The 16,663-nt window shown below is 45.2% G+C and overlaps 1 protein-coding gene across 1 annotated transcript in view; it reads left to right on the forward strand.

The window, feature by feature from the left end:
* Nucleotides 1–16,663, forward strand: part of PPP2CB (protein phosphatase 2 catalytic subunit beta) — a 63,289-nt gene that overhangs the window by 33,278 nt on the left and 13,348 nt on the right. The window contains exon 2 of the mRNA XM_075352468.1: nt 14,709–14,918. Within this exon, the coding sequence (XP_075208583.1) occupies nt 14,709–14,918 (210 nt within the window). The remainder of the gene's footprint in view (nt 1–14,708; nt 14,919–16,663) is intronic.

A 16,663-nucleotide genomic window follows, 5' to 3' on the forward strand; every position in this document is an offset into this window, starting at 1 on the left:
TGCACAGATGCTACGTTTTGATCGCCTGTTATTGCATTTTGCGCAAAATTTGCGGCGACCAAAAAACGTAATTTTGGCGTTTGGAATTTTATTGCCGCTACGCCGTTTACTGATCAGATTCATTGATTTTATATTTTGATAGATCGGGCATTTCTGAACGTGGCGATACCAAATATGTGCGTATTTTTTATTTTTTTAACCCTTTAATTTTCAATGGGGTGAAAGGGGGGTGATTTGAACTTTTAGGTTTTTTATTTTTTTTTAATTTTTTAAAACTTTTTTTTTTACTTTTTTTTTTATTTTACTAGTCCCCCTAGGGGGCTATTGCGATCAGCCATCCGATCGCTCTGCACTATCTGCAGATCTCAGCTACAGAGCTGAGAACTGCAGATTTGCTGCTTCACTTTCAATGCCGGCTGTATTCCGGCATTGAGAGGAAGTGACTCATGTTAGCCACAGGCGTCATCACATGACCCTGTGCTACCATGGCAACCGCTGAAAGTCACGTGATCATGTCACGTGACTTCCGGCGGGGGCGGGGTAAGTCACTGTCATGGCGGCGCCCATATACATATCGCTGCCAAGACTTTGGCAGCGAAATGTAAGGGGTTAATGGCCGCGGGTGGAAGCAATTCCACCCGCGGCTAGCAGGCACACATATCAGCTGTTGATAACAGCTGATATGTGCGCGTCTCGCCGCTGCCGACCGGCGGCAGGGGGCGGGGCTTACCGGCACACGATCCATGACGTATTCAGTACGTCATGGGTCGTTAAGGGGTTAAAGAAAATCTGTCGCTAGGTACTGGCTACCCCATCTCGGAGCACTATGATGTATGGCCAGAGACTCCGGTTCCAGTGATGTATCACTAAGGCTAGTTTTACACTTGCGTTTTCCTTCAGTTGCAATCCGCCATTTTGGAAAACTGCGTAATCCGTTAATGGATTCCGCTGCTTCTCATAGACTTGTATGGATGACGGATTGCGAGTGATGGACCTGCGTTGCTTCCGCTGGCCGACGCTGCGTTGCTTCCGCTGGGTGTAAGGAACGCAGCATGTAACGTTTTTTTGAGCAACGGAATCCTTAAGATTTCGCTGCACATGCTCTCTCTGGCTCCCTGCACACGTTAGCTGAGTACACATCGGGTTACTAAGCAATGCGCTTTGCCTAGTTACCCGATATTTACCCTGTCTACGTGTGCAAGGAGCCTGACACTTGTACGCTGGTAACCAAGGTAAATATCGGTTAACCAAGCAATGTGCTTTACTTAATTACCCGATATTTACCCTGGCTATGTGTGCCTGGAGCCCGACACTTCCCCGCTCTGCTCCGCCCCCTCCTGCAGTCCGCATGTGTGTGTATACATACATATATACACACACACACACACACACACACACACCCCTACCTGTCCCCAGCCATGCATCCCCGCGGCATTGATGTCCTCGGCGCCATGGCCCCGCTCGGCTCCACCTACCCAGCACTCCGCCCCCCGCACACATTCTCGGCGGCTGAACGATCAGCTGATCACCCGGCGGCTAGCTGCTGTGAGCGATCAGCCGGGTGATCAGCTGATTGTTCACAATAGTCTGCCGCCGGTAAAACTGTAAAGAAAAAAAAAAGCAGATTCCATTGTTTTGTACGATTCGTTGCCACTACATACAACACATCCGTTGCATCCGTCATATAACGCAATGCAACGGATGCCGTTCAACGCAAGTATGAAACTAGCCTTACTGGGCTGCTTGCTGCAGTTTTGATGATCACGTCAGTGCTCTGCCATGTTTGTACAGTGGAAGAAATGCATATCAATCACCTGGAGCTGTGCAGGGAGGTGATTTAGGGGGTTACATTGGACTAGTCTGGGCCCTCTTTCTAATCCTGCCATATTTTCAAACTACAGTTTTTCATAGAAAACCTACCTAAACTGTGATTGCACAGCCAGGGTCTGATTGATGCTGCCTGTTTTTTGAGCAGCATGAATTTGATGACAGGTTCACTTTTTTTTCCAGTGTGGAAAGAGCCTCATGTCTGCATAATTAACATTTTCCTGACAACTAAATATACAGCACGGGTTTAAAAGGAAATGCAATCATGTCTGACCCTGACATCAGTTTCCATACCCACTCCCCTAGCTGAGCATAAATGGTTAAGTATATTCAATCAGTATAAAGTATTTTGCTGTGACTTGAATAATCTTTTTGTAGCATTTTAATTATTCTGCAGAGAGGATTACTCTAAAGCCACTGTGAGATTTATAATAATCACAAATATGTTAACTATGCTTAGAAATAGTAAGCATGGAAGACTATTCATAGACCTTCATTATTGAGATGCCAGGAAAGCATTGCCATCAGATGTTGAAGTACATCCCTGGACTTTCCACTCCGTTTTGGATTGTGACTAGAGTTGAGTGAGTACCTGACTATTCGTACTCGCTATACTCATAACAAGTATTGTCTAATACTCGTGTATTCACTCCAAATGGCGTGTGCAATGCAAGTCAATGGGGAAAATCTCAAAGTAACGAGTAATGAGAATGCCGTACTATTTGTGCGAGTAGCAAATAATGCAGAATTAGGGTTACTCGTTTTGCACAATGACTTGCATTGCACACGCTATTCGGAATGAATACGCGAGTATCAGACAGTACTTGTTAGGAGTATAGTGAGTAATCGCTCAACTCTAAGTTTGATAAATTTGTGCTCCTTCATCCAGTAGAGAATTTGTCTGGTTTGCGGTAAGTCCTCCAGTTCATCCCAATGATCTTGTGCAGCCACTCTTCACATCATGCTCTAATGGACCTTTTTGTCCACTGGCGTATAGTCATGCTGGAACAAAAAAAGGCCTTTACCAAACATTTAGAAGCATCCCGTTGTTTAACCCCTTCACGACCATAGATGGATATATCCATCATGGAGCGTGTCCCGTTAAGCCCTTCCCCCTGCCGCGGGCAGGCGGTGGTGGTCGGCACACATCAGCTGTTTTCAACAGCTGACGTGTGCCTGCTAGCCGCGGGTGGAATCTCTTCCACCCGCGGCCATTAACACCTTAAATCTTGCTGCCAAAGTCTGGCAGCAAGATCTATATGCGCGCGGCCATGTTTTTTACTTACCGCCGCGCCCACCAGAAGTCACGTGCGTGATCACGTGACTATCGGTTGCCAGGGTAGCACAGGGTCATGTGATGACGCCTGCAGCTATGAAGTTTCACTTTTGTTTTCCCTCGGCCGCGAGCAGAGAGAAACAAAGTGACTGAATCTGCTGTTTACAGCTGTATAGCTGTGATCAGCAGATAGATAAGAGCGATCGGATTGCTGATCGCTATAGCCCCCTAGCGGGACTAGTAAAATAAAAAAAAGAAGAAAAGTTTTAAAAAATAAAAAAAAACAACCTAAAAGTTCAAATCACCCCCATTGAAAATTAAAGGGTTAAAACATAAATAAATATGTACATTTGGTATCGCCGCTTTCATAAATGCCTGATCTATCAAAATATAAAATATTAATCTGATTGGTAAACGGCGTAGTGGCAAAAAAAATTCCAAACGCCAAAACTACGTTTTTTGGTCGCCGCAAGTTTTACGCAAAATACAATAACAGGCGATCAAAACGTAGCATCTGCGCAAAAATGGTACCATTAGAAACGTCAGCCCGAGACGTCGCTGAGCCATAGATCCCAAAAAACAAGAACGCTACGTGTTTCGGAAAATGGCGCAAAACGTGCGCCACTTTTATTGGACAAACTTGTGAATTTTTTTTAACCCCTTAGATACAAGTAAACCTATACATGTTTGGTGTCAACAAACTCGCACCGACCTCAGGCATCATACCCACACATCAGTTTTACCATATAGTGAACACTGTGAATAAAACATCCCAAAAACTATTGTGCCATCACACTTTTTTTGCAATTTTTCCGCATTTGGAATTTTTTTGCTTTTTTCCAGTACACTATATGGTAAAACTTATGGTTTGATTTAAAAGTACAACTTGTCCCGCAAAAAACAAGCCCTCATATGGCAAGATTGACGGAAAATAAAAGTTACGGCTCTCGGAAGAAGGGGAGCAAAAAACAAAACCGCAAAAACGGAAAGTGCCCCGGGGCTGAAGGGGTTAAAGGGATTGTCTACTAATTTTCAGCCCTTCTTCATCCCTGTTTTCCCCCCAACAAAAATAACACCTTAACTCTCCGATGTAGGCACTTGGCTCTCCCTTAGATTGCGTGACTTCATGCGGTCGCTGCAGCCATTTATCTCTGGCTTTACTGTCTCCTTTGTTGGATAACTCAGGACATTTGGAGGAAGTGATAACGGCTCTTTCCCTTCACTTCTTCCAAATGGCTTGATTCGTCCAAAAGAGAGGCCGATGAAGGCAGCTCTGATTGGCTGCAGTTCTCGCATTATGTCATGCGATCCTCAAGAGAGCCAGTGCCGACACCACTGAAATGGCACCAGAGGGGGAGTATAGGTGTTATTTTGTGGTGGGGAAATGGGGGATGGACAAGAGGTTGTCTTGAGTAATGGACAACCCCTGTAAAGGTGTTCTCCAAGAGTCAAGAAAAAAAACACGTCCAAAATACCTTTATTATTCTTGTTTGCCCTTTATTAACTTTAGAATAAAGGGGTTTGTTGGCTTATAAACAGCCCTAACCGTTGTCTGCAAATGTAATGAGCTTTCCCACGAATGGGGGGGGGGGGGGGGCTCTGTAAGACTGTGTGCTCTGTCTCTGGCTGAGCTCTTACTTTTAGACATCACATTTTAGAAATGGGCAAGTGTTAAAGGTGGCATGCTATGACAATGACACTTTTTAAGAGAATTTTTCAGCAAGATTTCACCTCCAAACTCTTATAGCTACATGTGCATTTAAAGACAAGTTTAGGCTAGTTTCACACCTGCGTTGGACGGGATCCGTAGCATTGCGTTGTGTGACGCATGCAACGGATGCGTTACATATAGTGGCACAACGCAATGCTACGGATCGTACAAAATATCGCAATCCGCCTGGTGATCAGCTGATCACTCCCCGTAGCCGGCCGCCGGGTGATCAGCTGATCACTCCCCGTAGCCGGCCGCCGGGTGATCAGCTGATCACTCCCCGTAGCCGGCCGCTGGGTGATCGCCGACAATGTGTGCGGGGGGCGGTGTGCGAAGTAGGTGGAGCCGAGCGGGGCCATGGTGAGGACGTCAGTGCCGCGGGGACTGCATCGCTTGGGGATAGGTAAGTGTGTGTGTGTGTGTGTGTGTGTGTGTGTGTGTATGTATACATACGGAGTGCGGGAGGGGGCGGAGCCGAGCGGCGAAGTGTCGGGCTCCCGGCACACGTAACCAGGGTTCCTTGGTTACCCGATGTGTACCCTGGTTACGGGTGGAGGGAGCCAGAGAGCATGCGCAGTGGAATCCAGAGGATTCCGCTGCTCAAAAAAAGTTACATGCTGCGTTCCTTCCGCCCGACGCAGCCTCAAAATAACGACGCTGCGTCGTCCAGCGGATGCAACGCAGACACTTGCGTTACAGTGCGTTGTCCATACAAGTCTATGGAGAATAGCGCAGTGCGTTAACGGACTGCGCTATTCTCCATAGTGACGGACTCCGGTGAACGCAAGTGTGAAACTAGCCTTAGCAATACCTTTTACATGGTCAATCCATTCTCCATTGCTGAGAAATCACCGTTGTTTGATATGCAAATGCAATGGCTATGGTAGACCTGAAGCATCTGTCTCTCCGGCTCTATTCCCTATCCTATGCTGCGGACTCCTGCTTGATTGACAGCCTCTATGCTGTGTAACGTCAGGTGAGACCTCGTGCAGACCACCAGATCACTCCTTCATTGTGGTAAATAGCAGTCATCGCCATGTTGTTCTGTGGGGCTGTGCACATGTTTGGCTTATTTTTTCCTCGGCTTGACTCTGTCTGAGATAATGTTGCAGTGTGCATGATTTGCCTCCCAAGAATCAGATGGCACTCACCCATTCAACTCTATGGGTCCATGGAAAAAATCGGGCCACATTCTAATGACAACTGAGAGGGAGGGTGTCCAAATTTCATGGACTGAGATTACAGAGGTAAAGAAACTAACACACACCCAACCCCCCCCCCCCCCCCCGTTTTTCCTCGATTTACACTTTTCTAATCAGCATAAACCGAATCTCTCAGATGTGGAGAAAAGGATAGTGTGACCCTAGTCTAAAGGCGCTAGAGCTGGAGTGACAGAGGTTTCAGATTTACAAATAACATTTTGCTATCATTTGCGTATCAATTCAGTCACTGGATGAACAGACTGGCCGTGTAAAGTATTGCTGGACTTGTCATTGAAGTTTGTAATGGATGTGGATACTTGAAAACCTGAAAAGGTCTACATACTTCTGGCCTTAAGGCTATGTGCGCATGTTGCGTACTAGCCCTGCAGAAATTTCTGCAGCGATCTGAAGAGCACACGTGCACTTCAAATCGCTGCAGAAAATGTCCGTAGAGAAAAAAAAAAGCCGATTCCATGCTCTCTGCCTGCAGCTCCTCCCATAGACAGAGCAGGGGCTGCCGGCAAAGCGCACGGAAGAAGTGACATGTCACGTCTTAGAACGCAGCGATTCGGGCAGCAGCCGAAGCGCTGCTCTCTAAGACGCCACGTGCGCACGGCCCCTGCACAATCTCCATAGACTGTGCAGGGGACGCAGGACGCATGCAGTTACGCTGCGCTACAAAGCATGTATTTACGCAACGTGCGCACATAGCCTAAATGGCGGGATATAAGGGTGCTTTCACACTTACCATATTGATCCAGGCATTGAAGCCAAAACTAAGGGTGGCTTTACACGCTACGATCTTGTTACTACTTCATCACGCCCATATCGTTACAGCGATGAGTCCACATCGCAGTAGAGTTTATCTATCTACCTTACATTGCGTTTACACTGGTAGGTTATTTGTTTTTATTCCAGCGATCCCAAATCGTCCATCGACTTGTTTGTCCGCCTTCATTATCGTGAGGTATGCATCACACTACACACTCTATCGATTTGATTTTCGCATCATTAGGCAACACAGTTGCGTGTGTGTGTTTATCATCCTAGTTACGCAACTTCTGTGTTTCGCTAATTGCCCAATTAAGCTGTGTTTTTTTCCCCCCCAACTTATATAATTTGTGCAGATGTGTCTTTTTTCAGTGTTGCAACCACTACCCCATATGGGTGTGTCGTTACACAAATTTCCAGCGTTCTACATTTGGTCGTGTGTAACATTTTGGAGGATTACATGGTATTTTTTTAATTGTTTTTTACTTGTGCACAATGTGTGGGATTTTTTTTTGTTTTTGTTTTTTTTTTAAAAAAAAACTTTTTATTTTAAATTCTGATGAGTATATACATTTTAAAAAAAAACAAACAAATAAAAAAAACATTTTATAAAGAAAAAAAAAAGATAAACCAAAGATACTTACACGTGATGCGTTAATTACAAGGTTTAGATTAATGTGATGACGCCTGTGCGCAATGTAGCAAAGTCAGCCTAGATGCGTATCACTCACACTTCAACAAATAGACGCAAATGAGGAAATGCAAGTGAGCGTGCCGCCATTTTAAAACAGGATTTTCTAATCCACACGCTGATTAGCGGACCTATCCTGAACCCTTTATAAACAAAAAAAAAACCATTTGGCGCACACGTTCGCATCGATGCGGACGCACACAAGAACGATAACATAAATCGCTACATCAAAGTCACATGTAGCGATATGCACAATGACATGATGATTTTACAAATTTTACCAACAACGTGCAACGAGAATTGGGAGCAGACCCCCATGTCAACGATTAACGATTTTTGACGTTTTTGCGACGATTTTGAATCGCTAGTAGGATTCACCCGCAACGACGTCGCTCTGAACGCCGGATGTGCGTCATAATTTTCGTGACCCCCCCCAACGAGATCGCTGTTGCGAAATCGTAGCGTGTAAAGCCCGCTTAAGAATGAATTAATTCCTACCTATTCCTTACCTTTTGGGTAAGTTTTTTAAAAAAAATAAATAAAAAATTGTATAAAAATGCATGTGATAGTGTGTCTATAAAATTAGGACCAAATACAAAAATTGACCACTTCCTTGTAAGAGAAAAAAAGTCATTACTACCAGAAGCCTCTACCCTTCCCCCACTGCAGCACGGCCTCTCCAATGTTCTCTGCCAGATTGGAGATAATGTCCGGACCAGGGGCAGATATAACATTAAGGCAGCCGCACAGGGGCCTAAGAGGTTGGTGGCCCATTTCTACCGCCAAAGTAATTTTGCATTTTTGTGAGCTCTTAGGCTATGTGCCCACGTTGCGTAGAAATTTCTGCAGCGATTTGAACAGCACGTGCGCTTCAAATCGCTGCAGAAACACTGCTTAATGAATGCAGTGAAAAAGCCAATTTCATGCGCTCTGGATGCAGCCCCCACCATAGACAGAGCGGGACCTGCATCCAAAGCGCACGGAATAAGTGACATGTTGCTTTCTAGAACGCAGCGTTTTGGCAGCATGCGTTCTAAAAAGCAACGTGCGCATGGATAATGCACAATCTTCATAGATTGTGCTGGGGACGCATGCAGTTATGCTGCAGTGCAATACGCAGAGTAACTGCATGCAAATATGCAACGTGGGCACAGAGCCTTAGGCTGCAAAAGGCCCATATATTGTTCTGGCACAGGGGCCCTTTTAGTCTGTGTCCACCAGTGATCCGTACCTTCAGTCACTTAACCATGCAGCCAAGTCTGCCTCAATGGTCGGGTTGTTTACAGTTGGTATTAACCCTTTAGTGACGGAGCTAATTTTCACCTTAATGACCAGACCAAATTTTGCAATTCTGACCAGTGTCACTTCATGAGGTTATAACTCTGGAACGCTTCAACGGATCCCGGTGATTCTGAGATTCTTTTTTCGTCACATATTGGACTTCATGTTAGTACCAAATTTAGGACAATATTTTTTTGCGTTTATTTATGAAAAAAATTGAATATTGGCAAAAATTTTGAAAATTTTGCAATTTTCAACTTTTGAATTTTTATACCGTTAAACCAGAGATTTCTGTGACACAAAATAGTTAATAAATAACATTTCCCACTTATCTACTTTACATCAGCACAATTTTGGAAACAACAAAATTTTTTTTCGTTAGGAAGTTAGAGGGGTACAAAGTTTATCAGCGATTTCTCATTTTTACATCAAAATTTACAAAACCATTTTTTTAGGGACCACATCACATTTGAAGTGACTTTGAGAGGCCTAGATGACAGAAAATACCCAAAAGTGACACCATTCTAAAAACTGCACCCCCCAAAGTACTCAAAACCACATTCAAGAAGTTTATTAACCCTTCAGGTACTTCACATGAACAAAAGCAATGTGGAATGAAAAAAAGCAAAAATTAAATTTTACCTAAAAATGTTGCTCTACCCCAAATTTATTCACTTTTAGAAGAAATAACACAACAAAATGGACCCCACTTGTTCCCCACTTTCTTATGAGCACGCCGATACCCCACATGTGGTCAGAAACCTCTGTTTGGACAAATGGGAGGGCTCGGAACAGAAGGAGCAATATTTGAATTTTGGAAAGCAAATTTGGCTGAAATAGATTGCGGGCACCATGTTGCATTTACAGGTCCGCTAAGGTACCTAAACAGAAGAAATCCCTCACAAGTGACACCATTTTGGAAACTAGACCCCTCAAGGCTTCTATCTAGGGGTATAGTGAGCATTTTAGATCCACAGGTACTTCAGTTTTTGTTAACGTTACGTTGTCATATTGAAAATTTTAATAATTTTCTCAAAAATGTTGCTTTAGCATCAATTTTCTCACTTTTTCAAGAGGTAATTCCAAAAATTTGACCTCAAGGTTTGTTAACCACTTTTTTATGAGCGCGGTGATACCTCACATGTGGTCTGAAACCTTTGTTTGGAAAAATGGGAGGGCTTGGAACGAAAGGAGCAATATTTGAATTTTGGAAAGGAAATTTGGCTGAAAAAGATTGCGGGCACCATGTCACATTTGGAGGACCCCTAAGGTACCTAAACAGCAGAAACCCCGCACAAGTGACCCCATTTTGGAAACTAGGCCCCTCAAGGAATTTATCTAGATGTTTGGTGAGTACCCTGAACCCCCAGGTGCTTCACAGAATTTTATAACATTGAGCCATGAAAAAAAAAAAATAAAATTTTACCACATTGTTATTTCAACCAGGTAGCTTTTTTTTTTTTACAAGAGTAAAAGGAAAAAATTAAGCATAACATTTATTGTGCAATTTCTCCTGAGTTTGGCGATACCTTATATGTGGTGGAAATCAACTGTTTGGGTGCACAGCAGGGCTCAGAAGGGAAATAGTGCCATTTGACTGCAAAATTGCCTGGAATCAATAGCGGACGCCAGGTTGCATTTGGAGAGCCCCTGAGGTGCCTAAACAGTGGCGGTCCCCCACAAGTGATTCCATTCTGGAAACAAGACACCTCAAGGGTTTTATCTAGGTGTATAGTGAGCAGTTTGAATCCACGAATACTTCACAGAATTTGATAAGCTTAGGTTGCCATATTGAAAATTTTCATTTTTTTCACAAAAATGTTGCTTCAGCATCAAATTTCTCACTTTTTCAAGAGACAACCACAAACCGTGGACCCAACAGGTTATCCAATGTCTTATGAGCACAGGGATACCCCACATGTGGCCAAAAACCTCTGTTTGGATAAATGGGAGGGCTTGGAATGGAAGGGGTACCATTTGAATTCTGGAAAAGTTGAGATAAATTGCGGGCACCATGTCACATTTGCAGGGCCCCTTGGGTACCTATACATTAGAAACCCCCCACAAGTGACTCCATTTTGGAAACTGGATTTTATTCAGGAGTATAGTAAGCATTTTGAATCCACAGGTACTTCACAAAAATGTTGCTGCAGCAACAAATGTCTCACTTTTAGGCTATGTGGCCATGATCCAGCGACACAGCGTCTAGTACACAGTGTCAGCCTTCCTGCAGAGATGTGAGTGTTGTCCACGGGAGAACGCAGCTGCCCATGCCCACGATTTGGGTTCAGGCCGCTGTGGAGCTCTATGCTACCTGCAGAGAACACTCATCTCCGCAGCATAAATTGACATGCTGAGGCTCTGGAAGCCACGCCACAGGTCAGTTTATGCTGCGGAGAAGAGAAGCACAGTGGGCACGGGATTTCTAAAAATCCTTCCACTGTGCTTCTACTGCACAACGCAGCGTTATGGATGCAGGGAAAACACTCTGCGCCCAAAACGCTGCAAATCTTGATTGTGGGCGCACAGCCTAAAATGCTACAATGGATGAATGGATAGATGTCAAACAAATATAACGTCCCACCCCCTGCATATTCTAAGCTGGCGCCCTTTAGTGCCTTTCATGTGGCACTAAAGGGTGCCTAGCCTTGTATTTAGCCCCCCAAAAAATTAATAATTAAAATAAACGACGTGGGGTCCCCCCTATTTTTGATAGCCAGCTAGGGTAAAGCAGACAGCTGTAGCCTGTAAACCACAGCTGACAGCTTCACCTTGGCTGGTGATCAATTTGGAGGGCTCCCCAGGCGTTTTTTTAAAAAAAAAAAAACGTGGGGTCCCCCCCAAATTAGATCACCAGCCAAGGTGAAGCAGACAGCTGGGGTCTGGTATTCTCAGAGTGGGAAGAGCCATGGTTATTGGACTCTTCCCAGCCTAAAAATAGCAGGCCGCAGCCGCCCCAGAAGTGGTGCATCCATTAGATGCGCCAATCTTGGCGCTTCGCTCCAGCTCATCCCGCGCCCTGGTGCGGTGGCAGACGGGGTAATATATGGGGTTGATACCAGCTGTAATGTCACCTGGCATCAAGCCCTGGGGTTAGTGATGTCACGGCATCTGAACAGATACCCGACATTACTAACCCAGTCAAGTAATAGAAAAAAATAAAGACAAAAAAAAATTTATTTGAAAAAAAAAAACTCCCCGAAACATTCCTCTTTTACCAATTTATTGAAAATAAATAAATTTCGGTCGCTGTAATCTATTTTGGAGGTCCCACGCCGACTCTGGATCTTCTAGAATATGGGGGGCACGTTCAGGGAACGTATCCCCCATTTTCTGGAAGAGCAAGCTCTCCATGAGCAGTGTGGGTGCAGTAATCTGAGAATACTGCACTCACACTGCCCCGGTCCAACCTAGGGCAGAGTGACCTGCAGTAACCTCATTCTAGAATATGAGGGGCACGCTCACAGAACGTACCCCCCATTTTCTAGAACAGCAGTCTCTCCATGTGAGGAGTGTGGCTGCAGATTACCGCACTCACCCTCCCCCGGTCCACAGTGGAGCAGCCTGTGCAGTAGCGACGTCAGCATCCCTGCTTGCAGGGATCCAGCTGACAGCCGCTGTCTGCGCATGCGCCGCCAGCTTTCAAGAAGGAGGCGGCGTGATCGCGGGGCCGGAGCAGCAGCAGCCAGGTAACGTATAACCGGGGGCTGGGAGGGGGGGTGACGGGGGGGGGGGGGGGTGACGGGGGGTGACCTGGGGACAACTTTCTGCCGCATGTGACGTGTCACATGTGGCAGAAAGAGCAGCATGAATGCGGCCGCCATCACGCTCCGGAGGGGGGAGGCGGCTCTGGAGACCGGAGGGGGCTCCGGGGACCAGAGATCTCCGGTGTACCGGAGGAGGGGTCAGGGGGAGGACCTTTCCCTCCGATCTGAAATGTTTGATCATTTCAGATCGGAGGGAAATGAATGCAGAGCCGGCGGCGGCGGGAGTTTTCAGCGCGCGTCGGCGCCATCTTGGATTTTCCGGAGGGGGGGTAGGGGTGGCGGGGGGACTCTCCGGTACCGGGGGCTTTGGGGGCACTAAGGGCTCATATTTATTTCTCATCTGACATGTTTGATCATGTCAGATGAGAAATAAATCAATTTTACCGGCCATTTATTTTTTTTTAATGTTGTCGCCGGTATACGGTGTATACCGGCGATCGCATTAACGGGGTCCAAAAAAAACACCCCGATTCATAATCTGGGGGATCTCAGCTACCTCCGGTAGCTGAAACCCCCGAGATTTTTCGTCACTGGGGGGCGCTACAAGCTTTTTCCGGCCTGACGTCTCAAGACGTTGGAACAGAATAAGTACCCTGTTTTTCCGACGTCTTGAGACGTTAGGCCGTCGCTATGGGGTTAAATCACTTCTGGTGCTATTCAGCAGGGATGGCGGTAAGGATGGTGGTAAGTATAGCTTGTTCCTCTCACTGATTCTCACTGGTAATTTAAAAACAAGTTCATGGAGATTTTATATATATATCTCTCTATCATACACACAATATGTATGTGTTCAGTTGTCCATACAGAGTAACTTTAAAATGATGAGTACCAGTAACTAGATAATTTTTAGGCACAGTAGATAGCTGAATCCTGGCTGCTTATGTTGGGACTTTGAATCTGACTTTCCACCAAGAGTCATGATGCTCCGCACCCGCTCATATACCACTCTTGTAACCAGAATTACTTCATACGTGCGCCTCTGAGCTTTTCCTATAGGATCAAAGGGCAAAAGCCTGCATATATCCTATGTTGATGAGCCTATGTCAACCCTATTAACAATTGGTGATGTCAGCAGGGACTTGGGTGAGTATCTCATTGATGCCAAGACAGAAGCTCTGCTAATAATACTGATTGTGCAAGACCAGGGGTCCCCAGCTCCAGTCCTCAAGGCACACCAACAGTGCATGTTTTCAGGATTTCCTTAGTATTGCACATGTGATAATTTAATCACCTGCACAGGGGATTATTCCAACACCCATGCAATGCTAAGGAAATCCTGAAAACATGCACTGTTGGCGGCCCTCTAGCACTGGAGTTGGGGACCCCAGCCCAAGACGGTTCAGATGCAATGATTAAAGGGGTGGTTCACTACTCTGCAGTGGTGGCAACATCCCTGTAAAACTGATAGGGAAGGCTTTTTCAACTACCTTGTTCAGCGAATTCTGCCTCTGAGCAGCACTATTGCGGTCCGCTCATCCCCCACCCCCCCACCCCGTGCTCCGTGACCTCTGAGATACGGTGATGTCAGGTCAACCTGAGGTTGACGTGACATCACCGAGCCCAGACCCATTCTCCCTGAGTGACTGGGCTGTGGGTGGAGTTTCTCCACTCATTTAATTTCTTTCTATTCTTGATCTTCTAGACATTCTGAAAGTAAAATCTGTCTGACATACAACCTTATACGCATATCAAGAAAAGTGTTAATATAAATGTCTATAAAATGTTGTTGAATCTATAGCAGACCTGTATGAACTTGTGGCAGGTTAGGAGTCTGCATTGGTGGTGCGCTGCTCAGTACTGGACAGCCACTTCTCTACAACCTTTGCCAGCAAGAGAGGCCAGTGTGATTAACTATATTGTGTTCTAAAAAACGAAAATGTAACACCATTGAAACTAATATCACTATCATTACTGGATAATTTGAAAATTGTTACTTTGCTGCCCTCCAGTGGTTTTTTGGGGGTTTGTGCTTTACCATGTAGACCAGGATGTTATTTTAGCAGTATGCTAAAGTTTACAAGTAGCATATTTTATTAGAAGTATCTTGGTAGCAACCCCCCACCAGTAAAATGTATGGATAAGGTGACTAGTCCCAGACTTTGTGCCTGTGAGGCTGTTTGCATGGTATTGATTTTCAATTTTGACACTGTTTTAATCTGTACATGTTTGTTTTATGTTTAAGGCAAAAGAAATTCTTACTAAAGAGTCAAATGTGCAGGATGTTCGCTGCCCAGTCACCGTATGCGGAGATGTCCATGGCCAATTTCATGACCTCATGGAGCTCTTCAGAATTGGAGGCAAATCCCCAGACACTAACTATCTGTTCATGGGAGACTATGTGGATAGAGGCTATTACTCTGTGGAGACAGTTACTCTTCTCGTAGCACTAAAGGTAACTATACATTATTTTCTATTATGTCCCCACTTCAGTCTTCATAGTTTATTATTATACGATGCTATAGCTCATTGTAGTCTTCTTTATTTGATATTCCTGCTTGTTAATCAACTAATTATTTGCACCAGCGCAATACATAAATGCACGTACACGTGTTCAAGATGGTCAATCTATATCCAGACCTGAAGAACGTTTCTAAACTCACATGGACTCAGGTGGATCATCTACAGCAGCCGAAAGCCTAATCAGGTTCTACTAGGGAAGCTGGCTAGCCAAAAGACTGGAATAACACAGTGGACTGATGAATCAGGGAAGCTGGATAGCCAAAAGACTAGAATAACAGGTCGAGGACCTGTCAGACCGTGACGAAACTGCATCTCGCAGTCCCACCAATGACGTCTGTAATACGTCGGAGCCACTCCATACGACCTCATCACTTCAGCTAATGCGCGACGTTCCACGCCCCAAGGGGTACTTAAGCGCCGCTTGGTGGAATGTAACACTGACCCCTCCTGTCCCGGCGGGCACAGGGAGGCATGAGGAGGAAGACAGAGCAGGCAGTGCAAACTCCAACATGGCACCAAACTCTTCTAACAACCCCAATTGGCTGCCAGAACCTTTCCACTAGCCCCAGTGAAACAGGATTCTGCCACTCCAGCACAGTAGTCTGCCACCAGTTCGTCGTTAGATATAGGCCTGATCCATTAGCAGGACTATATCGGGCCTGAAACCAGCCCAGGTAGCATATAATGTTAAACCGAGCTGCTGGACATGAGGTTCAGTGATCGAGATAAAAGAAACAGCCCAAAATTAAATTCTATATTTAATGGCCTTAAGGGCACACTAGATAATGCACTAAATAGAAGATGGGATTTTTCGGATATTATGTCAGAAATACAGAGCAATACAGTTAAGCGTAACTTATCTTTGCAAACAGATCTACAGATGAATCAGTTACCTTGTTCTATATGATTAGGCCTGGTGCTGGCTCAACACAGGTGGGCACTGTGGAGCTACTGGTTTACTTAGGACTTTCCCTACACGTGACATGGTGCGACCTCCCAAAGAAAAGAAACCCACAAAATGTTCGCTCTTATTTTTATGAACTTGGGTACCTCCCATGTACCAATCTTGCCTTGTCATCGAAGACTGGGCTGGACATGGGATGCATCCGTGTGACTTCCGTTCCGTATACGGGCCGTGTGTCATCCGTGTGCCTCCCGTTTTTTTGCAGACCGCAAAACACGTAAGCAGCTAGATAGATAGATTAATAAATAGAAGGATAGAGAGATGGGTAGAGACAGGGAGAGGGATAAATAGAGGGATGAACGAATGGAGAGATAGATGGATAGCTAGAGGGATAGATTGAGAATAGATGAGAAAGACATATATAATGTCCCACTCCCCAGCATTTTGTAATCTTGCACCCTTTAGTGCCTTTCATGTGGTACTAAAGCCTTGTATTTAGCCAAAAAAATAAATAATTTAAAAAAAAACCAAAACGATGTGGGGTCCCCCTATTTTTTTGTTGCCAGCTCGGGTAAAGCAGACTGCTGCAGACCACAGCTGGCAGCTTCACCTTGGCTGGTAATCCATAACAGCAGGCACCCCATGCTGTTTTTTTAAATTAAATAGGTATTTTAAAACAAAAAAAGTGGGGTCCTCCCCCCCCCCCCCCCCCCTTCCTCCAAAATGGATCACCAGCCAAGGTAAAGCGGACAGCTGTAGTTTGGTATTTTCAG

This window comes from Anomaloglossus baeobatrachus, chromosome 1 (genome assembly GCF_048569485.1).
Source record: "Anomaloglossus baeobatrachus isolate aAnoBae1 chromosome 1, aAnoBae1.hap1, whole genome shotgun sequence".
NCBI classification, from domain to species: domain Eukaryota; kingdom Metazoa; phylum Chordata; class Amphibia; order Anura; family Aromobatidae; genus Anomaloglossus; species Anomaloglossus baeobatrachus.